The 26,951-nt window shown below is 46.6% G+C and overlaps 1 protein-coding gene across 13 annotated transcripts in view; it reads left to right on the forward strand.

The window, feature by feature from the left end:
• LOC146182824 (rap guanine nucleotide exchange factor 6-like) overlaps positions 1–26,951 on the forward strand; it is a 582,921-nt gene that overhangs the window by 517,258 nt on the left and 38,712 nt on the right. For 10 of the 13 annotated variants that reach the window (XM_084608931.1, XM_084608929.1, XM_084608937.1 and 7 more), the window contains 8 exons: positions 11,365–11,499; positions 13,020–13,238; positions 18,503–18,607; positions 19,373–19,563; positions 21,688–21,910; positions 22,263–22,424; positions 23,253–23,360; positions 26,008–26,323. In XM_084608931.1, the coding sequence (XP_084465057.1) occupies positions 11,365–11,499; positions 13,020–13,238; positions 18,503–18,607; positions 19,373–19,563; positions 21,688–21,910; positions 22,263–22,424; positions 23,253–23,360; positions 26,008–26,323 (1,459 nt within the window). Of the gene's footprint in view, positions 1–5,287; positions 5,310–7,875; positions 8,135–11,364; positions 11,500–13,019; positions 13,239–18,502; positions 18,608–19,372; positions 19,564–21,687; positions 21,911–22,262; positions 22,425–23,252; positions 23,361–26,007; positions 26,324–26,951 lie in introns of those variants that run through there. The other 3 variants (XM_084608941.1, XM_084608940.1, XM_084608930.1) reach the window with 3 other exon arrangements.

Below are 26,951 nucleotides of genomic sequence, written 5' to 3' on the forward strand. Positions count from 1 at the left end.
ATATCACCCTATTACATGAAAGGAGAGGCCCGAGTTGGCGGCTTCCGCCAGACGTAGCGTCAGGCAACCCAGCGTCCAATTAGTGCTCAGCCGTGTCCGCTGCCACCTGCTAGTGCCATGCTCGTGATGTTTCGCTGCCAACGTCCTCCGGATTTTCGGTGAACGGGTCCTTTAACGCTATCGCGCTTAAAGTGCAAGTTCGCAGATGTTTACAAAAATTGCCCCATTATAATATACACCACGCCTCAGTCGCTGAATGAAACAGATCGCGGATGAAAGAAAGCAAAGGTACACCTTCATTGTTGCCACTTGGTTTCCATGCTTTGGAACAGCGACATGACTCAGGAGCGTAGTGTTGTCTCAGGCCGTCGGATTTAGCATAAATGCGAAGGGGCTTCATATCGCAGCATCGTAATGATGTCCATGGTATATATAGAGAGACAAATATCGGGAACTTAAACGGCTCGTAATGATACACAAATGAAAGAGGCCGTGGCGGCCGCTTTTCGATGGAGGCGAAAAGCAAGGCTCCCGTGTGCTGTGCGACGTCAGTGCACATTAAAGAACCCCCAGGTGGTCGAAATTTCCGGAGCCCCCCACTACGGCGTCTCGCATAGCCTGAGTTGTTCCGAGACGTTAAAGCTCATAAACCAACCAACCATCTGCGTCGCCGATGCGGGGCGCATGCCGCGCATATTTCCATCCCCAGAGAAGTTCCTGCCTGTTGCACGACTGGTTGGGCGCAGCTTGTGGTTGTAGCAATGGCGCGGGAGTATCGCTGGCTCAGATCTCGGCTTTTCTCTGACTCACTTCCGCGCTGACTGTCGCCCACTCTGAGCGACGCGTCGTCGGGAGGAGGGCGCTCGTTCCGCGATGGCGGCGGCTATCTACGGGGGCTGCGTATATTTTTTGTGATGCAAAATGCGGGTCGTTGCAGTCGTGGTGCGGATGTCCCGTCCATTATTATTCGCGCACGCAGGTACGCGCCGGCAGGATAGACGAAATCTTCCGCGCGCCAGAATCGGGATTGTCTGAAGGGACGTACGCGACGCGCTCGTTCGTTGCGTGGCTGCTTTTGTGGCCACCTTTTCCAGTGGCTCGCAGCACTTTGGCTTATTTTCACATCGTTCCGTTTTCCATGCAGGTGTACGTATAGTGGAATGCTGCCTCTTTCTGAAATGCCGCCTGTACCCACCCCCCCCCCCCTCCCCTTTTTTTTTTCTTTTTCGCTCGACTTTTCAACATGGCCCGGATTTTACCGAATAGCGCGTTTTAATGACCAATACTGTGTGACGAGTATGAGCTTGTGTCCGGGTTTTATGTAGTACTGCCAAGTTTTATTGAACGGAATCCCTTCATGTGTTCATACTTCCTGGCGCACAATGTGCGCGTGTGGAGCTGGCTGTCTTGGTACTGCTACGCCTTGCGTTTGCCAATAAGGAAGACAGGTACCACTTCGTCTTGCACGCATGCCTTACACTTTTAACCCTTAGTTCTGCGCTCTTCGCAATTACTCGCGCAGTCGAGACGCCGGATGTCGTCTGGTCTTCTTGTCGCGGCCCAAACAGACGCATCTTCCGCCTGTTGCGATGCTCTGTGCCGCCATGGGATCGAGCTGGCTAACGTCGCGCTTTCGTTCGGGTATTCGAGCACTTCAACCAACGAGAGAACTTCACCTGCCGCTGGTGATTAACCGTCGATTTAGTGCGAAGTGCGCCACGCATGGGCCCAAGAAGGCTTCTCGAGACGGATGCAAGGAACGCGAGTGCGCACTGCTGCTGCCGTGTGTTCAGCTCGTAGGCGCCTCCCATTGACATCGACGTCAGCCGCTAGCACTGCTTATTGGGTTTTCTTCTGCGAACGCTAAGCAAACCGGACGCTGTCAGAATGACCAGTTGTTGGTATACGTTGCACTGCTCCGTCGTTCCGCACGCTGGCTCGCTCTTTGTTTATATTGGCAAGGCGATTTCCCTGTTTGTCCGCTGCGGGCAGATTAGAATTCAAAACATGCGAAGCTAGAATTAGTGACGCCCCCCCTAGTTTTCCTGTTTTTTTTTTTTTTTTTTTCCTTTTGCATTTGTCAAAGTGATCAGAATAGTTTGGCCGCATCAGAGCTACATGTACATGAGTAATGCAGTCTTCAGAGTGTTTCTGGGCGTATATGCTTTGCCTGCGCAGGGTTATTTTTTTTATTTTTTTTTCGTCTCATCACTTTAGAACTGCTTGTCCAAACTAGCCGTCAGTGTTTAGTTTTTTTTTTTTTTTTTTTTTCTGTACAGATTCGGTTTCATAGTTGCGGGCACAATTGGCATAGCGTTAGCGATGGGAGGCTCTGTTGATCCGGTACGTCGTCATTCCTCACCTGTTCTGATGATTGAGGTTCTCTTCCCTTTATTACATATGGAACGTTGATGCGTGGTTTCTCAAAATTTATTCGCCCGGTTTTGGGCTGTATTTCCTGTAAATCGTGGCCCCATCACCGGATAGGCACGTCAGAAATAAAATTATATGATGCAAATACAGTTTGCTTCACAGAAAGGCTCCAGGAATAAGTGCGCCCGTGCGCGCACAGAAAACAAAATCGCACCCCGCCGGGGTGGCGCAGTGGTTACGGCGCTCGACTACTGTTCCCAAGGACGCGGGATCGAATCCCGGCCTCGGCGGCAGCTTTTCGATGGAGGCGAGAAGCATGGCGCCCGTGTGCTGTGCGATGTCAGTGCACGTTAAAGAACCCCAGGTGGTCGAAATTTCCGGAGTCCTCCACTACGGCGTCTCTCATAGCCTGAGTTGCTTTGGGACGTAAACCCCGCAAACCAAACCAGAAAACAAAATCGCGTACACGCATCGATCGACTCGCCGTTACTTTGAAGTCTGCCGCACTAACGGAATCTGTCAGTCACCATTTAAGGAGGTAAAGCTTCTAAGAAAAAACATTCGGACCGCTGCGTTTCGGGCTTGTCGACGCTGCAGCTAATTCCGCACTACTAGTTCAGAGAGCAATTGCTTGTATCAGCGATACTCGAATCGAAAAGGACTTTTCGCTTTGCTCCCGTACGGCTTGAATCCCCTTCGGTTCGTCCGCGTCGGCCTCACTTCGCGATAAAATTCCTTCGCCGGAGGCACGCAAAGAAGAAAACTTGCGCCCGCGCTGTCGTGAATCAGCAGCCGGGGAAAACAACGCGCTCCCCGGCGCGTGAGCTTCGTTGCGCGGAGCCACAAAAGGCTCTCTTTGGAAAGGTACCGGATGCGCCCGAAGTCCGCGGAATCGGCGCGTGCGAAAACCCCGCGGGCGTCGAGGAACGATCATCTGATTGCTGCCGCTTCGGCGGCCCGTGAGGAAGAGATGGGAAGGCATTCCAGAGCGTTCGCTCGCGGCCTGCTTCTTCCTAATCCCGGTGATCCAGGTTGCTTTTGTTTTTGTCTTCTCGCAGCTTTCGGAGCGGCTGGCGTTTTGCGACAAGATCGTCTCCAGTTTCCTTTGCGCGCGGCAAAAAAAAAAAAAAAAAAAATGCAGCCGCGGTGTATTATATATATAGGCCGGAGCAAAGTGGTGGGAGAAAAACGTCGCTTATCAACGGGCAACGCGCTCGCGGCGTGCGCCTTTTGTGTACGCGATGGCAATCTGGCCGCTACCGCGCATCGTGGTCGCCTCGTATCCTCCTCCTTGGCGGCTACTCGATTGAGGAAACCGCGAATTCAGGTCGCCGTGTTCGTTCTTCGCTCCTGTTGCGCGCTTCAGGGCCCAGTTCCTCTTAGCAGCATCCTCCGCTTCTCCCGGGATTCGCCGATGGCGCTCAATCCAATCTCGGACGTTTTGGCTTGAACCCCGTGTCTCGGCAGTTAGGGTGCTCGACTGGGTACCCCGAGAACGCGAGTCCTGTCCTGGCGGCAGCTTTTCGATGGAGGTGAAACGCGAGGCGCCAGTGTACTATGCTCTCTGGCAGTGCCCCAGTTGGCCGAAAATTTCCGGGGCCTTCCACTCAAGGCATCCCTCGTAGCCTGATTCACTTTGGGACGACAAACCCTATAATATAAAGCGAACTAGTAGTTTTGCCTGGTATCATCCGTACTATTTAAAACAAAGGTTGCCATGTAGCACAATCAGGTGTACTTCACAGATCTCCTTTCTAATCTTGTGATGGGAAGCAGCGCGACAGGGAAAGTACAGAAGACTGGCATTGCTGTCTTTTGCAGTTGGCTGGCTGTCATGCGTAGGATAACCGCTCGTTGAAAAAAAAAAAAGAAAAAAAGAAAAAGGCTGTTAGTGCCCTGTCGTATTTCAACCACCACGATAGTTAACAGATCTACTTGAAATCCGGGCGCCCGGCGGCCACTTTTCGGCCCCGTCTGCGTGAGGAGCGGCTGATTCGATTTCTAAGCTGTACCGTTAGTTTTTGGACTCTGCGCGGAAGCTGACTCACCAGAATGGGGCGGGCTGCGAACGTCTTCGGGAGTCGGCCACGCGGCAGGTTGGTTTAGATATTTTTCCCAACGGCGCCCTATGTTGCTTCGCTTGCTCACACTTGCTTGTTTTGCTGCACGGACTTTGACCGGCCTCTCAGCAGATGCGAAGGCGCGGGGCTTTGGTTAATGAATCCGAATCGGTGTATTATAGCCGACTCGTACCTTGTGCTTTTTCTAACCACAATAAACGTGACAGAGTTTGCATGCTTTTTTGTTTGTTTGTTTGAAAGCGCCATATGGCGTCCTCTTTTGTTCATAGATTCATGTGTACGACTGCCAAGTGTGTCTATTCGCGCGGCGGAAACGCATGCATCTCGTGGAGCACAACCAAGTGTATCCGCTTCCAACCTTAAGTTCATGGGCGCTGTTGTCCGCGAACGTGCGCACAAAGCTTGACCTCGCTTCTTCTCAAACCCGCGCCTCGTGCTGCAGCACATTCCTTACGCATGTGCGGTATTATCGAAATCGGGCCGGCGATCGCCCGAGTGGTCGTGTCCCATTTTTAACGTTCAACTGCGGCTACTGGTCGTCAGTGATCTCTGGCCGGCCACTTGGGTAGTGTTTGAACGCGCTGCACTCGAAGCCCGTAGGCTTGGCAGCGCACACTGTACGCACATGAAGCTCCAAGATAGGCGGCAGTTTGCCGATAAGGTATAGATAAGGCGAGACTTTGGATGCGCAGTGTTGGTGGCCCCTTCCGTGACTCCTGCTTGCGGCGGGGCACTCGAGAATGCGGGTTCGCGTCACACTTGAGATGATGGACGGTCGTGCCCTAGTGGGTCGCGGTGTCGCCTCCGGCGGCGCTACTCGTGTGGCGAGAGGGTGTCATCTGAAATTGTAACAACGTAAGACGTTTTGAAACATGTCGAATGGAGTTGGGGCTTGCAGCATGACGTTTCGCACAGTTGACTTCGGTTTCAGGCGCAAGTATATGTAGCCTCGTTATACTCCTGCAGTGGAGGCTCGTTCCGCGCGCCGAAATTGTCGAATTTGCAGTCACAGCCTTGGTCAGAGGTGCTTTGCTTTTCAGCCTTTTAGGGGGTAATATATCTTGGATGAGGAGGACCTTTCATAATCTATGATTCTTTTGAGTGAAGTAATCAACCGCGCCGCATCACGACCACGCCAAGTAGTCCGGTTCAGATGACGCGCGATGAAAGTATGTACTACGCGCGATACTTGGGCATTTCATTGTGCCGTTGCTGTGAGCACTGAAACGGTGCATTGCTGTAGGCGGGCATGACTAATTAATTGTGCTAGTCTGCTCGTTTTCTTGCGGCAGATGTCGCAGGGAGGGCGTGTTTTGATTAGTACGTCTGCACGTAAAGCGGTGTGAACGTACGACCCTTGTCTGGCGTACTTGGAGGCGTCGTCCCGTGCCTACGCTGTCGGAGATTGGCGGTAACGGCGTTTCACGCGATTGCGCCACGCTCTCTTCTCGAGAGAAGCTCGCCGCCGAGACTGCACAATGCGGACAGTTGTTCTCACCACCGCGCGTTTCCTGGCTTCAACAGAACTAGACTAGCTGCTGCTCAGCTCTTCCTCGACGTGAAAAATGGCCGAGCGGCGCGTTGCGCGGCCGCCTCTTTTAGCCCTTCCTTCCTAGCGAAAGGCTTGGTGGCGGAGGCAGGAAGTTGTAGGTTCTTCCGATTCGGTTAAGTAAATTATTTGCGCCATTTTTTATTATTGGCGAAAACACGCATTTCGCGACGCTCCTCTAAAAACTTGCTGACCCTGGCTGTGGGGCTCGCTTACTCGTGGTTTATGAGACGCATCACAGGGTGCTGGTTTTGGCGATCTTGCTCAAGTGCGTCCGGGATACTTAACATTCTTTTTTGGCTTTGTGTTGAAGTTATTTTCTGCATGAGGTGTTATTTGAGAACTCGGCGGGAGAGTGGAGGGATTTCTTCACGGATGTCTATCCCCGGAGCGTGCGCAGTCGATAACGGAGCCAGGCTAGTGTGACGAGTTTCGAGCGCCGACCAATCGTCTTAAAAAATGACGTTTCCACTCTACTACGGGGCCTGTTCACAATCTGAACAAGGCTTCCGTAGCGCGGCTGAAACTCTATATATGGGTGCTTCGACCTGTGTCAAGCCCTTCCCCCTTTTCTGGCTTTTTTTTCAGCGCACCCAACATCTTCATTGTGTTGAATAAATGGTGTTGTCGAAGCTTTTCCGCCCCAACCAGACGGGTTTCTGTCAAACGCTGGATTTCAGTGCGACGAGTTGTTTGCATTCTTGCGAAGGCAAACGCGATCTTTCCGACTGCCGGGCCACATTTACAGGCGATTTGCTTTCTAGAATTTATTTTGATGTGGGGCCATCTCAATGGCGAAAACCTCGAAGCTCCCGCTTTGGCTAGCATCGGCAGTGCCATAGGCCTAGCTGCTGATATGTGCACACATGTCAGCTGCAACATCACCTACGTTCTCCTCAGCGCAGCACTTTCCATCCCGGCGGGCAATCCTCCGGACGTAACACTCGCAGGTGCGTCTTTTGTCGCCCAAGTTCTGCGAAGGGGCTCCGGTTGCCGGCGCTCCTCAGCAACTCCTTTGTATTCGCGGGTGCACACTTGGGCGTCGGTTCAGAGGTGCACAGCTTTCCTTTGTCCCAGTATGGAGGGAAACGAGCAAGCGCGGCCGTCCGTGCCTTCACCTCTTGTGACGTCAGCGCAGCTCACTTCGCTGCATGTCCACATCGGTGTGTTAGGCGTTCTTAAATTCCACGTGCAGTCTGCGCTTCTTACATGTCGTTCGATGCTTTGACCAATCGTTTTCTGCTAGCATGTCGTGCGGACATCGCCTGCTGGTCGATGGGAGACCCTTTCCTCCAGCTATGGAGTGGAATCGGCCTTGAAGTTACACTCAACCTGCTATGCAAATTCACGACCATAGACCGGGGGCTCCTTTGAAGGGGCTTTCACTGCTGTGTTCCCCAGCTGTATCAGGCTTGGGAAGGCACGGCAAAAAAGCTAGGCAACACCCGAGTCATGCCACCAGATAAGTGTTAATGCGTCTCGTATTTCTTTCACTGCGTTCTACATTCATCTTTGATCGAAATTTCGACCACCTGGGGATCTTTAACGTGCGCTGACATCGCACAGCACACGGAGCCTCTTCGCTTCGCCTCCATCGAAATGCAGCCGCCGGCGGTCGGGATCGAACCCGGGTACCCTGGCACAGTAGTCGGGCGTCTTACCAATGCGGGTGGTAGCTCTCGGCATCCTGCTGACTGCCACACGACGCATCGACACCGTATCGTCGCGCGGGTGTCGTCGCGCGGCGCGTTTCCCGTCTTTATACGTGTGGCCTTCGCTAGTTCCCTTTTCTTTTCACTCTCCGCTGTAACCCGTGATAGCACTCTTGGTTTCCGCTTCCCGTGACTGAGGCGTCTTGTCGCCGCCGTCTGCTTGTCATTCCCCGCATCGAGGCGTAGGCCACTCGCGCGGCAGCGCTGCCGTCGACGAGCCCGTTTTCGTCGAACGCGTTCACTGTGCTGCTTATCGGATCGGTGCGCTACACCTTCTTGCACCATCGGTTCGTTTACTGGATCGACGACGGCATTTGTGTATCTGCTCAACTGCCGCTACTAGCGCCCGCGGTCCCCCGCTATGGGCGTAGCGTGCCGCGTCCGAGACGTTCTCGACGTCGGGTGAACGCACTGGAACGGTAAGACCTGTTCCGTTCTGTCCTCGCCGCCCGTGCACAACGGGCGCACGACCGGAAACATGCGCGGCTTGAGGAAGGGGAGGGGGGAGGGCGGGGATTGATCGGGCTGAAGCTCTTTCCATTTCCTCCCAGCCCTCGGTATGGTCCGGCTTGTGTTAACGTTGTTGATATATCACTGGAGGATCAGCCTGTCTCTGTCAATCATGTGTGCATTATTGGCACTTAATTTGCCAAAACTAGTGTACAGGCACAGGGGCCGGCAGAAAGTTAGTTGGGCGGAGGAGGTTAAGCAGTTTGAAGGGATCAGGTGGATACAGCTGGCACAGGACTGGATTAGTTAAGTAATATGGGAGGGGCTTTCACCCTGCACTGCATAATCTGGGCGATATGTTGGTTGCTCAGGAGCAGTATTATAGTTGCTTAATTTTCCCTGCTTCTTTTTCTTTTTTTTTCAATTGTTTACTGTCCATCATGACACATGAAGGCTCTGGGGTGACATTATGTGCCACTAAAGTGGATTGCTACCATTTTCCTTTTTTTTTTTTTTTGAGGTGATTGCATGTGTTGCCTATATTGTGCTGGTCCTGTTCATAGCATCCGACAACTATATGTGATAGCAAATATTAGAGAAAGAAAAAAGGAAAAAAAAAAAAAAAGACATGGCAATGGGTGTTGGAGGGGGGCCTCTAAGGCAAGTGCAGAGCCATTGTGGGTGCAGCTTTCATTGCCAGTATTATTCTTTACCTTGTGATATTTGTGTTACAATGTTTTGGCGGGCTAGTTGGTTAATATATGGAACAGCGCGAACACGCACTGGTTGCAAAAACACAAGTACCAAGTGCGGCAGGTTCCTGAAGCCACAAGGGGAACGACATGCAGTGTTCAAGAAGATACCATATGGAAAGGCCCGATGAACAATTAAGTAGTAGATTGCTTTACAATGTTTTGGCAGGCTTGTTGGTTAAATGTGTCCTGTATGGAACAGCGCGAGCACAGACAATTGCAGGAGACGAGAAGACTGGCTAACACAGTGCACATGTTATTCCCCTTGTGGCTTCGGCAACCTGCAATGCTCTGTATTTTGGTTTTTGCAACCAGCGCAGGGTCATTTCTGCAGAGGTGGTTAGGACTGTGTTCGCTAGTCTTCTCGTCTCTTGTGCTTGTCTGTGTTCGTGCTGTTCCTAACAACAGATTGCCATATTTACCTTTATGCTGCTCAAAACACCCAGGATACTTTTGCATTGCCTCAATTCTCAGTGCAGTGAATTGTGGAAAGAAAAAAAATTTCAAGTGCACACTTTGGAGAGCAAGCACTTGAACCAGTTTCCATGGGGGATTAATTAAGATGATTACAGATTCATGCTGGAGGGGTTTAAGTTAGTGCAAATCCATGTCATGACAAACAGGACATAAATATTTGGCTAGCTTTATTTCTAGTTGCGGTTGATCATTGTTGACTAATGCAAATTTATATTTAAGGCTTGTCCCCAAGCAATCTGTGCCACATTTGTCCTTGCACAGAAATATAAAGCAACCATGAAATCACTTCAAGTACACGCTGACCTATTGGGCATCACATTCTTTGTTCGTTCCTTTGGTATTTTCAGAGATATTATGTGCACTGTAAATACCATATAAAATTATCAGCCTGGCTATATCCACTGCCGGACAAGGCTTCTCCCATATTCCTCCATCTAACCCGGTCCTGTGCTAGCTGCATTTACTTGACCCCTGCGAAATTCTTAACCTCTTCCGCCCACCTAACTTTCTGCCGCCCCTTGCTATGCTTTCCTTCCCTTGGAATCCATATATTCCCATATAAAAACTTAACGTCAAACATTGGGCTACTAGCAGTTGAAGTCGGTTTTTTACCCACCATCAAGATAGGGAAGTTTGGTGCCATCTGTCTTGTCCTCTATCACATTTTTCTGGCAGCATGCTAATGGTTTCTGAAGTTTGTGCTAGACATACATGTGCCAGTAGTCCTGTCTTGATTTCAGAGTCAATGGATTGTTTTATTAGATGGCATCTCATGCTCCAATCTTGTAATTCTTAGCTCAAAGCCTTTTGATGTGGCTGTCAAGCTTCTTGACAATTTAGTTACTATTGTTTTTTTAATTTTATAATGCTGATCGGTCAAATTAGTACTGTCATCATTGCAGCCCCATCTGCTGGGCAACCCATTTTTTCCAGACATCAAATTCCTGAAACCAGTTGCCAGGGTTAAGCCCTGGAAATCCTTGAATGCCTTAGATTCCTCGAGGAAAAAAAAAAAAAAAGAGCCTTTGGAAGTACCTCGAATTTAAATTCAGTCTTTAAATTTGTTAATTGGATCTGTCTGGCCAGCTCTTAAAAGCAATTTTCTACTTAGTGACATGTTAAAATCCCGTAGATAATTCTTTTTATTAGTCTGCGGGTAGACAGTGAGGTTGAAGAGAAAGCCATCGTTGTTTGCACAAATCACTGAGCCTGTGAGTGGTTACTGTGCTCAGCTGCTGAGTGAGAGGACTCCGGTTCAGTCCCAGCTGTAATGGCCGCAGTTCAAAATACAGGCGAAATGCACAGGCAATCACGAAAATACTCCAGACGGTCTAAATCAATCCGGAATCTGGCCACTACGGTGTTCCACCATAGCCTGTGTGTCACATTTAGTGTGTTAAGCCTCAGTTTACAATTTACATCCTTGTTTGCACTGAATAGCAAGGGGCAAAAACCAGAGATGATGCCAGTAAAAAGAAAATTTAGAATACATGGCAAGGTAAATTGCCAAAATTGTAGGGACATATATCCATAGTCTTGCTTCTCCATATGTTCTTGATGATCTTGGCACCGTGTAGTGTTGACTGACCTAATATTGAAGGCAGGATTCTAGGAAGCTAGAATAAGGCCAGGAAGGTAGGCAGGAATAACAATGATAATAATATGGAAAGACTTGATAAAGCAATGTGAACTGAAGCAAAACTTAGATAAATGAGTGCTAAATAATGCTTCCACATGTATATCTGTGCTTAGCCAAATTGAACTGCTGCTTAATCTTTTTTGCCCTTCTTGATTATTGCTTCTCTGTGTGCTTGAAATCCTGGAATTCTTGAATTTTAGGTGTTGGTGGCATTTTGTGTGAACTCGTCCTATGGAAGATATTGGGAGATGGGAAGGAGTTGTTGCATTGGACAGTCGCGATTCGAGTGCTGCTTGCCTTGACCATTTTTCTTGTGTGCTCTGCTGTGCAGATTGATTACCCGGACTGCGAGCTGCTTCGGCCGGGGCAGCGGCAGTCGTGCACCACCATGAACTTGGAGCGGCTGCTCGCCCTTGAGCCGGACGAGGTGGCTGTTGAAACAAGACACCCAAATCACCACCTCCAGGTTGGTGGTGGTCGTGTTCTGTAGCCATGCCGCCTCTCTGCCTGTTACATCTGCAGAAGATGCTCGCTTGTGCTTCTGAGTGTAGGGGAAAAAAAAAAAAAGTTCAAGATCATTGAAAAGAGGTGTATACTTCATTGCTTAAGATTTTGTCAGTTTGAGTTCTGTGGAGTTGTATGCAGCCTCTTCATTTCTCGGGACAAAGCTGCTCATTCTGTAATTGTAGGCAGGTAGGTTGATTGGGAACACCTCCTTGCCTTGAAGTGAAAATAAGAGAAAACAAATAAAGCAAAAAATTGTTGAAGCGCATTTATTTACAGCACTGGATCTATGATCTCGCCACGAACTTTCAGCTACATCGTCAGAAGACTGCTCCGTGTCTTCATCATCTAATTCTCTCAGGCGTGTTGCTTTTCCGGTGTTTCTTGAAAGGTTGTACGCGAACAGCCGACCTTGTCCACGCCAGTACCACACGCTGTTTTCTGAAATGCAAAACTTGCTGAGAGAGTGGCCATATCGTTCGCATCAGCGAACTCCAGCCTTTTTCAGGGAGGCCGTTGCAAACTGCCGCCACATTCCGCTATTCATTGCCAACGAGGAGTTGTATGCTGTTATACGGCAAACGCTAGAGCGCATGCAATTGCGCCTGGGACTGAAAAAACAAAACAATCAAGCAACTGCAGGATGCTGATACGGCTTTGGCTGTCTGGTTGCGAGCAGGCATATCACATGTTTCCAGACTATGCCTCACATTCTGTGCTAAAGGCCGCTGTATAAGACAAAATCTCTACTTATATACCAGTTTATACGATAGTTGCTTTGCCATAAATAGGTGTGAAAAAGTGTGGAATATGTATTTTAAGCAAGTCAAGCTTTAAAGAAGTGGCGCTTTTGATTAGGAGAATCAGGTTTGTCTTGTTTCCAATCATATAAAAGCATATGAGTTATCTTAATACCCAGGTAACAACATTCAGGCTCTTATAGTAAGTCTTAGTTGAAGCTGCATGCATATAGCTGTGCCATATCAACATTCGCTTGATGTATGTGGATGACCTATATACCACCTTTGCATACTTGAATATAAACTTAGGATAAGTGTGGAACCATTTTCACTCTTTATTTGTTATTAGATTCTGAAAAACTTAACCTTTTTATTTTTGCCTACTGTACAGTTTATTTGCAGTTTATGAGAATGGCACCATGGGCTTTAGTTAATCTCTAATGACATACTGTTCCCTGAGTATAGTAAGAAAGTCGTTAAGCGGCCCACCTTCTTATTGTCAGTACTGTACATATTAAGTTTTCGTGTCCTAAGAATTTGGTCAAACGTGGCCTACTCTCAGCGCCACCTTCGGATTGTACACTGATAACTGCGATTGCTTGTTTTCTGCATTGGGGGATGGAATGTGGCAAGACGGCCTGTTTTCGTTCCCTTTCGAAGGAAAAGTGCACATGCTCTGTTCTGTCTTAAGCAACCCCACTGAAGCAATTTTTTTTGCTTTCCTACTCCTTGCCCGATACAGCAGCTGCCCTTGGACTGCCAGCAGACAGCTCTACACAAGGAGGGTTTGCTCAAGTCTAACCGAAGCTCACGCAGCAGTGACACCTCATCGGCCTACTCAGGCTCAGACACAATGCAATCAGTGCAGTCGTCACTTGAGGACAACGAGGTTGACCTCTCAGGCCTCGTAGAAAGCACAGTCGATTCTGATGAAGAGGAGGACCTTGCTGAGTCTATTGACGTGAGTGAGATGTCCTGTTTTTTTTTTGTGTGTGGCATACAGAAGCAGTCGCTTGCATCTATCTTGTACTGTGAACATACTTCTCCGGCTATAACAGACTTTCTTTAACTAGCAAATCTTTTCTTACTGCCATGACTGATCAGCTGGGACACTGTGTACTTTCATTTGATGTGTGGCATAGAAATTTAAGTCCAGCAATGTATAGGTACATTCTCTTGGTTATACTAAATTTTCTTTAGCATTTTGTACATTGTTCTTACTTCCAGCCATCTCAGCTGTTCCAAGTGGGAGTGTTTTGGCTTCGGTTTGGAATCGGAGGGCATGGAGTAGTGGCTGTCGGCTGCACATGTTGTTAGGGGCTTGTCCCCGAGCAGCCATGATTGTGTGAACTTGATGATGCTTGTTTTTCCTGCTGCGATACGTATGGACCTCATTGTAGGGATGTTTCACTGAAACTGGAAATGCCTTCTAGGACCCCAGCATGCTTGTGGCCCTCCTTTGACAAGCACCAACTTAGGGCATAGGCCTCGGCTGCATGCTCTGTTACTGTAGCTTTCATGACAAAATGTTTGCTCTAAAAGTAGTGGACATTAATGGGACCAGAATATCCTGACCCCAGCTAGCCTGCTTTAACCAGCTATAGCAGACTTGGATGAGCCAGGCTCGTCACAAGCTGGCTGTTATTGCTGGCTCCTGATGAACCCAGTTCGTCCCGCATTTTGTGGCACACTATCTGATTTGCAATGATGGGGATGGAAGCCTTCCAGCCTTCCAATACAAATTTTAACTGAGCTGACAGATGCTGACATGGGCACTGAAAGGCTATTTTGGTTGAAGTTTAGTCCATTAGGGCTTTAAGTGGGGCAGAAAGAAATGAACAGAAAAAGGAGTGCTGTTAGTAAGGTTACACTTGCCCCTTCTCGTTTATTTGAAAGACCCAAGGCAGTATTTTATTCATTATAGTCCGTCCAAGTAGAGCCATTCCCCTGACTATTGGCCTCGAGATTAAGCAGAGTTGCCACCTAGTGGCATAGTGGCGAACCCTACCCAGTGTAGACGCGTCTCTGCATCGTGTGTCAGCCCGCAGGGATTTACGTGCGCACATGCGGTGTGCTTTTTAATTGTTTTGCGGTTCCTGTGCGCTTTTGCTTGCCTAGCTGCCTCTTGCAAAAGAAATATGAACAGGCTATTACCCCACGCTCCATTAAAAAAACAAAAAAAAACTTGTCCATATTGAGTGTCACGCTGGAAAGCACATCATCAGTCGCGGTCTTCGATGCTTGAGATTCTTTGACAAGCAGTGTCTCAAACGATGCTGTCGCTAGGCACCATGTCAAAGCAAAACAGATTGCTGCTGTCAATACAACTTAACGCTCAAAAATAGTATATTCTCGTTTCTGTTCAGAATATCGCAACTACTGTGTTGTCTGAGTATATATATATTTGCTTTTAAACCTCTGTTGTGGTGTCTCAGATAGGGCACTCGACTGCTGTTTTCGAGAATGGGGAGTTCGATCCTGGCCGTATTGAAAGGTGCTCCTCGGCTGTGGGATTTGACTGCACTTAAACAATCCCATGTGGTCAATGACACCGAGGCCCGCCCCTACATCATCCATCATATAGCCGATGTCGCAAGGCACGCTAAACCAATATATGCATTTCATTTTTTTTTTTTTTTTTCTGCTGAAGGCTTCTGTGCATCTATAACAGAGGTAATGAGCACATTTTGATTTAGAGAAGTGCTCGAACGTTTGAGAAACAAATCTTCCCAGCACCTGTTACACTAAATATTACATAATACGCATCAATCAATGTACACTGGTTGCCCATTAGGATCATCAGAACCCCTTTTGATCTGTGCTGTCTTTCAAATAAACTTTTTTAATTCCGATAAGGGGAGTAAAATAGCTTCATATGGGCTTAATCATCAGTGTTTAGTTTAGGAATGAATACATATTTATAGTCACATAATAATATGAACTCCATTTCTCTCAGGATAGTTTTATATCTGGCATCTGTTTTGGAAGTAAACGACAGAACTGGCCCAAGTCACTGCTCAAGAATAATTACAAGGATAAAGAAATCTTCAGCCTTCAAAATTCCTTGCCAGAACATGATAGCGACCAAGCGCAGTTTTTACGATGTCTTCGCAGCTACTGATTCGTAGCGTGCACTTTACTGAAAATTAAACTCTACATGCATGGTGAAATTCATTGTCACTGAAAAAAATAATTACACTACTAATTTACAATTTATAAACATCACACACACATCATAAATTCCTCGTACCTGCCTCGGTTTCATGAAATCATTTAGTTATTTCACAGTGCAACACAAGATTTTCTGCCGTAAGAAGCATCTGCCTTGTTGTGAGCTCGGCAAACTCCTCTCACCGCTCTACACGTGAGCAGTCAGCTTTCTTGTGCAGCGAGGTTTGCTGTACAGGGTCGGCGTAATTTCATTTTTGGGGAATACTTGTGCCTGGTTGTCTAGCCAGAGTTGATGTCTACTTAGACTGCAGCAACCCGTCGAGCAGTATGCTGTCAAGGCTACATATAATGAATCAGGCTGCCTCGATTCATTATAAAGTACTGCAGGTCAGAGCACATACGAACCTTGTATCTCTGTGAGCTTGACACAAAATTTGCCTGTATCACTTGTGTAAGACACGCACTCTGTTGAAAAGGCGATACTATGTCATGTTCAAGCTTAAGTATCGGACCTGTAAGCGCCGTACAATGCAAAAAATTGGAGGCTTATCAAGGTTAAGCCCAGTGGATGCGAAGCATGTTAAGCAGCTGCCTCAGTGTGGATGGGGCTAAGTAACGGAGACGTGGTTTTAGGTTAATCGTCGTACTTTATTCTTTGCAGCCCGACAAACACTCTTATGGTCCGTAAATGCATGACTCTTGGTTTGCACGCCACTTATTCTGTATTGTCTTTGAGCATTTCTACACAACACCACGCTGCAGCCTTCGTTTTGCATTCCTATTATTAACGTCCTTAGCGTTTGGAGGCATCTTGACCGCATACATGCCCGGCGCAAAGACGGTGGCGCGGTTGCGGGCACAGAGACTGACACGACGGCGGGCGCGCACCGCTTCATCCCTGGTGTGACGTCACATATCACGTGATGCAGCGATGGTGGAGCCGCCGCCGTGTTGCCGCCGTGTTGCGCGCGACGGCGCGAACCGAAGCGTGGAGGCCTCCGCCGGGCGACGTCCGACGGCGCGATATGAGGCCCCATCTGCAGCCGGTGTGACGTCATCACGTGACGTCATGTCACGTGACCCCACTTCAGGGTCAATGGTGGCCACCGCCGGGTGTCGCGCGAAGGCCCGAAGCCTACGTTAATATGCTTCGCATAAAAGCATGCAAAGCAATGCCAGTAAATCTATACTTCGTCTCACAAAATATCTGCAGCACTGCGAAAGGCAGAGGAGCCCTTGCAATTGTGCTCCTAAGTGCCTCTCAGCCCTGCGCACTATAATAGAGAATTGTGCTCCTACTGTCACCCCCGCCAATTTGGGGGGCAAGAGGCGCGTAGGAGCGCAATTGCCTATTGTAGTGTGTGTGATCCTGATTGGACCGGGGTGCCTCTGCTTTTCACAGTGCTGCAAACATTTTGCGAGACGAAGTATACAAGACTGGTGGTTGCGTGCCTTGTTTTCCTAAAATTCGTGCATCTTTTTTATTCTTTTTTTGCTGCATTGGCGAAATCCACGGATTTTTTTTCTGCAATATTGGAACAGTCTAAACAGTAAATCTCTAATGCATTGCATAAAGCGTGTTTTCCTGGCCATCTAACCTGCCGTAAACTCTGAAGCAGACATATGCCGCGTGCGTTTCTGCGAATGCCGCTGGCTGCCGATCCCCACTATCGGAGCGATGTTGGCGCCACCTCTAGGTCGATCTCGCGGCAAATATGGACAGATGCTTTTTTAACTGTGAAGTTTCCATGGAAGGTGTATAGGTTCTCTTTGTAGCCTTATTGCTTTGTTTGCTTGGGTTGTAGCTAATGAGTAATTATCCTGTTATTACAAATTTGCTCCTCGTAATGGGGAACGTAAACTTGTTAGAGGAAATGTCTGTGTTTGTGGGTATTAAAACATATGAACCTGCTGCCTCAAATTTTTGGGTTTTGTACGAGTGGTGCATTGATATCAAAGATGGGACAGAATTCAAAGCTAGCACTCTCCTATGAAATAAGTGCCTTGCCGCATGCAGAGCCTGAAGTGAAATTGCTTGAAATGAGCTGCTGCACTGTGTGCTTGCTTCATGCAAATGACTGAAACGTTGTGTGCGAGGTCAGCTATGGTACAGGCATTAATATCTTGGACATGGCCTTCAGCAGTGTTTTGAACTGTAATCTAACAGCACACTGAATTGCGGGACGAGTTGGTTGAATGCAGCAGACAACCTTTAAAATTACTTTGTTTGCCTGTACAGTGGCATGTAAACCTGTGGAGTCAAATTTAAAAGATAATTTGATATTCAAACACTAAGGGCACAAAGTTCCAAATGAAGTCAGTTTACGATTGTGCGAAGGAAAAAAAATAAAGCTGCACATTGCATTTTTATTGTTAGGATATCTTGTTTGGTGACAAAAAGTGCATATACTTGGGAAGGCCTAGTTTCATATGGAAGTCTCATTTTGTCTTGCAGCAAGAAAATTCACATCACCTAAAATCAGAGTAATTTGCTTGCGTTACTGTTCAGAAAAAGGACAGGGTTCCCCCCCCCCCCCCTCCCTTTTTTTTTTTTTTTGCTTATTACTTTGTGCATAGAAAGGGTGCTTCTAGGTGCTCTCTCTCCATATATTTGCTTCCTAATATATGGAGAGAGAACTATACATATGTGGCAGCAGTGTTTTATATCCTTGGCACCATAGCATGTAGCTTCTGTATCAGTGTGTCATTTCAATTAGCACATGTACTAATTTCAGTTTACTAACTACAGTGTTTTTCCTTGTTATGTATGAACTCCATATAGATAACTTAATTAAGTGATAAGCTAGGATGATGTGGGGAAAAGCACACCTGATGAGAGAGGCTTCATTGGATGAATGATAGTTAGCTTTGCTTATGCTCTTATTCGTACACCTTTTTTTAATGGCTTCTGGCAAAATGCCCTATTTTTTATTTTTTTATTTGGCTGTTTGGCATATCTTTGGAATATGCTGAATGTTTTTGTGGGACAGGGTTTCTTCCATTTTTATTTTGTCCAGTCATGAATGTTGGCGTTGTCCACCTTTCTTTGTGCAGAGCCTAACAGTTAGGGACGCATATCATGAATGCCTTGAAAAGGATCCGAATGACAGGACAGATGACGACATTGAGACTCTGCTCGAGTTCATGCAACCTTTGCCGGTAAGTGTACTGCATCTGGTTTATTATTTTTTAAAGTTGACAGGGTTTTGTTTCTGGTTGCTGTAGAAGCATACACTTGTTTTTTTTTTTTCACTAATATTTTTTTACTATACCGGCACATTAATAAGCATGCTGCTCAAGAATTGAAGCCTGTTGGGAGAGTTGGTTGTTCAGGTGTGCTCTTGTTGTCTAGTTTGTGCTGTTTCTTGCAGCTGGGCTATTCGAATTTGCTCGCTTTTATGGTGTAATATACACTCAAGGATAAGCAATACGGCGAAATAGAATTTCTTCAAGGATATGCCCCAGAGAGCACTTTACAAGTCGTTTGACCTTCGTGTTACCCAAAACATGCTGCCAGTCTTTGCCATGAGCCTTCTTGCTGGTCACTGTGCTTGGTTGATGAAGTCTGCGTTCACTTATGTTGGCGCGTAATCAATTCCCAATGCCTAATTGGATGTTACTGTATGCTGAATCAGTTGTGAAGATTAGCAAAGTGCGAAGGGAGTTTTGGTGTCCACAAGTAAAGTATGCCGATATAGTTTACGTGGCCTGTCAGAGACTGGCTAAGACAACACAGCTTCTTACCTGAAAGCTCTAACTACTTGTGGTAAGGCTGGACCTTAATTTAATTTCACTTTTCAAACGATGTAGTTGAGCGCATTTTGGCAAGTGTCTTTGCATGTAAAGCTTGAGCTGAAATTAAGTTATTCCCTGACCTTGTCTCTCGATGCATTGCACTGCATTTTATTTTTTTGATTATTTTAGGCATTTGCCAACATGACGCTGTCAGTACGACGGGAGCTGTGTGCGGTCATGGTGTTTGCGGTTGTAGAGAAGGCCGGCACTGTGGTGATGAACGATGGTGAGGAGCTGGACTCCTGGTCTGTCATTGTCAATGGGCAGGTTGAAGTTGAAATGCCCGATGGAACCAGCCACACCCTTTCGATGGGTGACAGGTCAGTTTCTTGTGCCAGTGTACTTGTATTTCTTTTCTGTGTAGTGTGCTACCTCATACTTGAGAATTCAGCTGTAAGATAAATAGCTCCTTGTGGAGTATACCTTGAATTACCTGTAAGGGCCCTCGGGAGAAGTGGGTCAACTGTTAGAACTGTTGGTTGGGAGTTGGCTTGCAAGCCTGCATTGCAGGTTCCTTCTAACGTGACAGCTCTTTATGAGAGGTTAAAGGCGATCTGCTTGTGGGACACACAGGGAGTTTCCTGTACAATTTTCAGTTGCACTAAGTTCACTTCCCAGCATGACAGTAGAGCCTTCCAGGCATTCAGTGAAGACAAAGAATGTATGCGTGAAAAAAAGAAAAAGGTTCGGGCCTGTGCAGGTCACTCACATTTAAGTGTTTGAAAACGCATGTGAATACTTCGTCACAGGGGTTAGGCGCTCAACTACTGTGCCCAAGGATGCGGGATCAAATCCTGGCCTGGCGGCTACTTTTTGATGGAGGCAAAAAGCTAGGCGCATGTGTGTTGTACGATGTCAGTGCTCATTAAGGAACCCCAGGTGGTAGAAATGTCCAGAGTCCTCCGCTACAGCATCTCTCATAGCCTGTGAAGGTGAAAACACTGAAGATATGGGGGAAAAAAAAGAAAGAAAAAAAAAAATTTCATGTGAGAAAAAAAAATAACAAAAAACATTGTAAATTTCACTATGCAATTTCAAAGTTTTATGATAGCTTGCTTTTTTTTTTTTTTTTCTTTGAAAACCGCTACAGCGTGCATCATTGAACAAATAGAGAGCAGTCGTCATTGCCGGTGCCAGGTAGCGCTTTTCAAACTTTCGTGGTGCGAGTACACGGGTTGAAGGCCAGGTCAAATAAGTGCCCCAAGCTTGACTTAAAACACACCTTTAATACTTGAACTCACGGCTGAAGTAGAACAAAATGGCTGAAAATTCTATAGCGCGACACACACTCCACAAAATAGCATAGCCTTGCGCACGTAAGCGGGTTTAGCCAAATACAAGCCTAGCTTCTTAGCGACAAAGATTGGGTAGGACAGTTATACAGTAACACCAGAAACTCTGGTAACACTAAGCTAGATCGAGCGTGATTGACTTGCACTACCATTTATCTTATCTTCTCAATAGTACAAGAAGCTTGTTTCACAATATGACATTTATAACTGCATATTCGACTGAACTTCGGAGCATTAATATTGATCATTGTGTTGTTCCAAATAAATCTGTTTCTGTCACATTTTGCCAAATTTCTAATTTTTCATGGAAAACCACCCCCCCTTTTTTTTTTCAAGTGATTTAAAATTTTCTAAATAAGCCTGAGTTGCTTTGGGACGTTAAGCTCCACAAACCAAACCAAGTAGGTAGGTGGGAAATGCGATGCAGAAGCACAGTAAGGGTAGCTAGAATGAGGAAGAAGTTAAGAAGTTACAAAATTAAGAGGAAGAGGAAGTTAACTGATATCAAGTGCCTGTTTCATGCTGTATGATGTGAGTGACTGGACGGTCACTGTTCTGCATTGAAATGTGTTCTTCAGTTTGGCGCAAGACCCGCATATCTTATTTCTGTGCAACTACAATTTGTGCAGTATTGAGACCATCTCTATGTAGGAAACCGTTCTTTAGAACAGCACAGAATTGTACAGCTGATGTTTGGGTAGTCATTGTTGCATGAGAGTGATAGTATAACCATGGAAAAAGTTTTGATATTTTGTGTGGGATAACTTGATTCACAGATCTAGTGCTGTTAAAGAGAATGTACAGCCAGGAGTAAAATTGATGCATACCCTAGATTGTTCACCTAGCACTCTTGCAAAGTCTTTTGGCATCATCACCAAGGAAGGGGAATACAGCTTGAACAGGATAAGAGAGAAGCTTTAATCTCTTCACTGGTCATGATTGGAGGCAGTGGCCAAAAATGGATCGAGTGGAATACACGACTTTAGCTCATAATAGTACGAAATGGGTTGTGGTTTTGTCTTCTTTGTTGTCTAAAATGCAGGTTGTGATGGGGGCTGTTCACTGGGGTGTAGAAAGAAACTGATTTTGCCTCTAAACATAAGGTTCCGTCTCTTGCACTGTAATACTGTATGATGCTTGTTGTCCCTCCAGCTTTGGCATCACACCTACAATGGAGAAGATGCATCATGTGGGCACCATGCGGACGCGGGTGGATGACTGCCAGTTCGTGTGCATTGCCCAGGGAGACTACTGTCGCATTCTCCACCGCAGTGAGGAAAACACGTGCAAGCTTGAGGAAGATGGCCATGTTGTTTTGGTTACAGAGCATCGAACTGTCGATGCAGGCAGTCGTGAAGGGCACATTGTTATTAGGGTATGTCTTTTCTGTCGTGCCAAGCTTCATTACTGTTTTTTTTTCTGATACAGGACATTTGTATTCATGCATACCTCACTACAGTCACTGCCTCGAATCCTGGGAATAAAATAGTGAACTCACTGGAAAAGTTGTAGTTTCATGGCATATATTTTTTTTTCTTGAGGTTGTATTGATTGTTGCAAAGTGTTTTTGTGCAGTGAAGCCTCTCTGAATATAGTTTAGTGCTGCTATAGTTTTAAGCCTTCTATAGCAAGTGAATGCAGTAGCAGTAGTGAGGCAAAGCTGGTGGCAGGCATTAGTGCATGGTGCCTGCGAACTTGTGAAATAATGGTGATGCCGTATTGCGCAGGGGACGCCGGATCGACTTTTGGCACAGTTGTTTGAAGAGAATGCACTCGATCCAGGCTATATTGAGGACTTCTTACTCACATATCGCACGTTCATTCCAAGCTCACTAGTGGTCTGCAACAAGCTTATTTCTTGGTTCAATGATCCTCAGCTTAGGGACAAGGTGAGTTTTTCATCATGATTTTGAATGCTTCTCAAGGCTGTTGGTGCTAAAAGATGGCTGTGATTAATGTGGGAAGTATATTTTTCGGTAAGCTGGAGGCTTCGCGCAGCTTTGAAGATTGAAACTAGTTGTGAGAGTTAGTTTTACCTGAAATATGTGCTGCGCTTATGGTTGTGAACTTTGCAAAATGTCATAAGGAGGCGAATATGTGCTGTTAAAAATAAACTTTGATGGTAAACAGAAAATATTGCGCAAAATACTGTGTTCTGATTTCTGTATTCTTCATATAAAAGTGCACACAGCCATCTAAGTAGGCTGAAGGAGTTTTAAGCTTGCTTGGGGTTATTGGCTGTTAACATTTTACATCTCAGTGCCACTCCTGGCACTTCAGTATTTCACACTATTGCTCGTTTCGTATGCTTTTTCAAAAAATAGCAAAGATAATAATAAAAAAAAACTGTTTGTATTTGACCAGTACTATCACTATTTGATTTGCATTCGATTTAGTGGGGACACTGCACTATTCCTATTCGGTTCGGTAATGGAGGTACTTCTAATTCATTTTCTGTCAGGTTTGGAAAAAGTGCTGTTCACACATCCCTACTCGTCCACTTTTTTAATGATGTTTCTTTATTTCTGATGGGGAGGGCGTGATTACACTTTAGAGCAGAATATCCTGCTCTATTTACTTACCGTCCACTCCTCTACCACCGAATTGCAAGTTGCGGAATTGCAGTGTGTATAGTAATATGCAATCATTCTTTTCATGGAACTTGCAGGAATTCAAATTGAAAGTTAACTGTTCATCCCTTTGATTCTCTTTCATAGGTTACTAGGGTTGTTCTTCTTTGGGTAAACAATCACTTCACTGATTTCGAGACTGATCCAGAAATGATGGAGTTTTTGGAGCAGTTCGAGCAATGCCTTGAAGCAAATGTGAGTGCTTTTTCTATTTCTTCTGTGCAGACATTTTCAACTGTGTCAGCACCCTAATTCCGAAGTGCAGCACAAGCTGGAAGAAGTGTATGCGAACTATTTTGTTAGTAACACCATTTGAATGTTCTGCAGTATTGGTTTGGCTTTGATTATACGGTTCAAAAGTGACATCACCTATGAATGGGGATCTTTAATGTGCATTGACACCACACAGTAAACGTGTGCCTAGTGTTTTACTTCCACCGAAACGTGGTCGCTGCAGCCTGGATTGAATCCACATCCACTAACCACTAAGTCACCACACCATTGCTTACAGTTGTTTAGTATGGTTGCGGGAGAGGTCTATGCTTATAATGTGTTGTTAAACTTAATTTAGTTTTTTTGTGGTTTTTAATAAATAGTTTTACACAAAATTGTTGGTGAATAAAGTCAGCCGTGTGCATAGGTGATCACTTAATGCATTAGTGTATTAGTAAAGGTACCTATTATCAAGTGCTGCAAAGACCTTTACCACTTGTTGTGTCATCTGATATGTTACTTTCGCATGTTCATGTCGAACGGAGGTGATTCTCTGGCATTGTCGGTGTTGAAAACAGAACTGAAGAGCTGGACGATACAGATGCATTCGCCGCGGCGCAAAGCGAAGGGGCTTGAAAACGGGTTCAGTCATAATGAGGGGAGGCTGGCGGATATGGTTAGCAGGGAATAAGGCAGACAGCGGCAGCAAAGAGAAATATCAGACGGTGTGAAGGTGACACTTGCATAGCGAACAGTCACAGGAGAGAGACACAATCACAGACGAGCATGCAGGAACTTTAGTACTGTCGGCGGCAAGAACTTTGGCAGAAACAGAGGCATCGAAAAACTCGGCGTTCGGCACGGGATTGGACAGAGCAGAGAGTGCTAGTTGAGCCCGGGCACAATCTATGACCGCATCGGGAAGCGATAGGAAGTCTTAGCCCAAGATGATCGCATGTGAACATGATAGCAAAACGGTGAACTCGATTGTATACAAAATGCCTCGGACGACTTTTCGAGCACTACACGCAGCTGACGGCTGAATGAGGTGTGCACTCGCAGTTCGTAATAACATGTCAGAAAGAGGCATCTTCACTTTTCTCAAAGAGCGGCAAAGCGCTGCTGCATCCATCACAGAGACCGCCGCACTGGTGTCGACAAGCGCCATCACAGAAACACCCTCTACAAAAACTTCAATTAAATTGGCATCAGATGACTGAGGGCTTTTAAATTTCGACAACAGCGCAGTTCTCGCCTCGGGAACTGCGGCACTTACTTTTCCTCTTGGGTTGAGGGAGAGTGTCGCATCGGAGAAATGTAACGCCGATGCGGTGAAGGTAAACTGTGACCAGAGACGATCTGCTCGGTAGACAGTGAATGGCTTTAGGGGTGACTCAACAGGAGAAGAGTACTGGTGCTCGTTCCAGTAGCCGGAAACATCTGAAGGCGGACGAGGGACGTTCATGTGTCGATGGCAGTTCCTCACCACATGACCTAGGAAGCCGCAGAAGTAGCAGATTGGACGATTGTCAGTCATGTGCCAGGAGTTTGTCGGTTGGGCAGGGGGTCGAATGAACTGTGCAGATTCTCGAGCAGGACCAGGAGGCTGAAAGGAGGCAGGTTGTCGAGGCGAGGCATATCTAGGTGGTGGGCAGGCAGCAACGGCCGCATATGTCAACGGGCTGCGACAGACATGGTTTGAGGGGCTGGAGGAAGAGCTTCAACTATCTGTTCTTGAATAATCTGGTGCATACTGGGAGCTAGGTGGGATGTAGACTCTTCATGGCGGGACATAAGAGAGAGCTGTTGAGCAACTTCTTCCCGAATGAAGCTCCTGATTTGTGGCAGGAGCTTTTGTGGCAGTCTAGTGGAACTGAAGTGAACTGGAAGAACTGAAGCAGGCATAGCAGCAGTCACCGCTCAGCGAGACCAGCCAGGCACGCGAACAGGCGAAGACCTCACGGCTCGAGCACACGCTTGTTATCTCCTTTACAATTGCAACAACAATAACTTGCATCACATAGCCGCAGGTTATTCTTCACACCCGGTATAAAATTTTACGTGCAAAAAATGGTAATTTTTTTTAGGGTCATAATTGATGGACACTAGCACATTTTGTTAAATCTTCATCTGAGGTGATTATCATATGAGACCAATGCATAAACTTTGAGCTGGAGTGAAGTTCACAATTTTCTACCTGTAAATTAGGAAGTACACAAGTGAATTTGCAAGTGCATTAACCTCGTATCATCCACTGCTAGACAGCCTGTCTTCTTTCTTGCGCTATATAGGTTAATTTGGAAGAAGTCGTAGAAGGGTACCTCATTATGGGGGTGTTGGTGGAGATGCATTTTACACGTATATCTGGTAGCTTCTCAGAGGTGTTGTAAGTGGCTCCTGCAAGTTTCTTCAGCATTGCAAATGTCATGACAGTGTGTTGAGGTAAGAACTTTGGCACAAAGTAAGTAGTGATCTGCAAAACACCCCAGCACAACACCTGTTGTACTGTTCTCGTTTTGTTTGCATGGCGCCTAGCATACAAAACTTGCGATGGTGGAACTTGTGCATACTCATATTTTTTGTCCTCTTCACTCTTCCTTGGTGCAATTTTCTGCTTCCTTGTTTGCAGAAAATGCACGCGCAGTTGCGCTTGCTAAACATTGCGTGTGCCACCAAGGCACGCACACGGGTGGTGACACTGGCACGGTCATCGCGGGACGATGAGCTTCCTTTCAAAATTCTGGGAGGCTATGAGACTGGCAACGCCATCTTTGTGGCCAAAGTGGACAAGGCCAACTCCAAGTCTGAGGATGGCTGGCTCAAGCGAGGGGATGAGATTCTGGAAGTGAATGGCCAGAGCTTTGCCACCATGTCTTACAATCAGGCCATGGAGATCCTGACCAAGGCCACCCATCTGTGCATCACTGTCCGGTCGAATCTTTTAGGTGAGCAAACGGGGACATCACTACACCTTGTTGTGTATGGGGCCATTATGGTTACTTTCAGCTACCTGTTATTGATAGGGTAATGGGAATTTGCCCATGCAAAAGGAAGGTTAGAAGGAAAAGGGTGGGGAAAATGAAATTGACCTAGTTGCATAAAGATTTTGTATGGATTTGCTCCGAGTACGTAGTATGTATGTGGTTTTCAAGCATGTTTTTGTTAAAGGAAATCTTCTTCACCCTTCAGTATATGTACATGCTGTTTCACACTTTGATGAAAACTAGGGGTGCGTGGCTGTCGCTGACAGCCGGACAGCAAGCCTTTTGGGCTGCCTGTTTGCAATGGCCCTTGGCGGCAGCGGCTCTCGAAGTGTACCGTATTTACTCGCGTATAACGCGCCCCTGCATATAACCCGCACCCTTAACTTTGAACCCCATGAAATAAAAAATAATATCCTTGCGTATAACCCGCACACTTACCTGAAAAAATGAGGACTAGGAAGTTACAACTGAGCAAACAGTCACCATTTTAGTTTTCAAAACAAATATATTTGAAAACGACTGCCGCAACGTTGTCAGTGCTGTCGTTCAATTGTCAATCGTCGCCGCTCTCACTGCTGCCGTTCGAGGC

This window comes from Amblyomma maculatum, chromosome 7, assembly GCF_055883805.1.
Source record: "Amblyomma maculatum isolate TAMU_Amacu chromosome 7, ASM5588380v1, whole genome shotgun sequence".
In the NCBI taxonomy this organism is placed as follows: Eukaryota; Metazoa; Arthropoda; class Arachnida; order Ixodida; family Ixodidae; genus Amblyomma; species Amblyomma maculatum.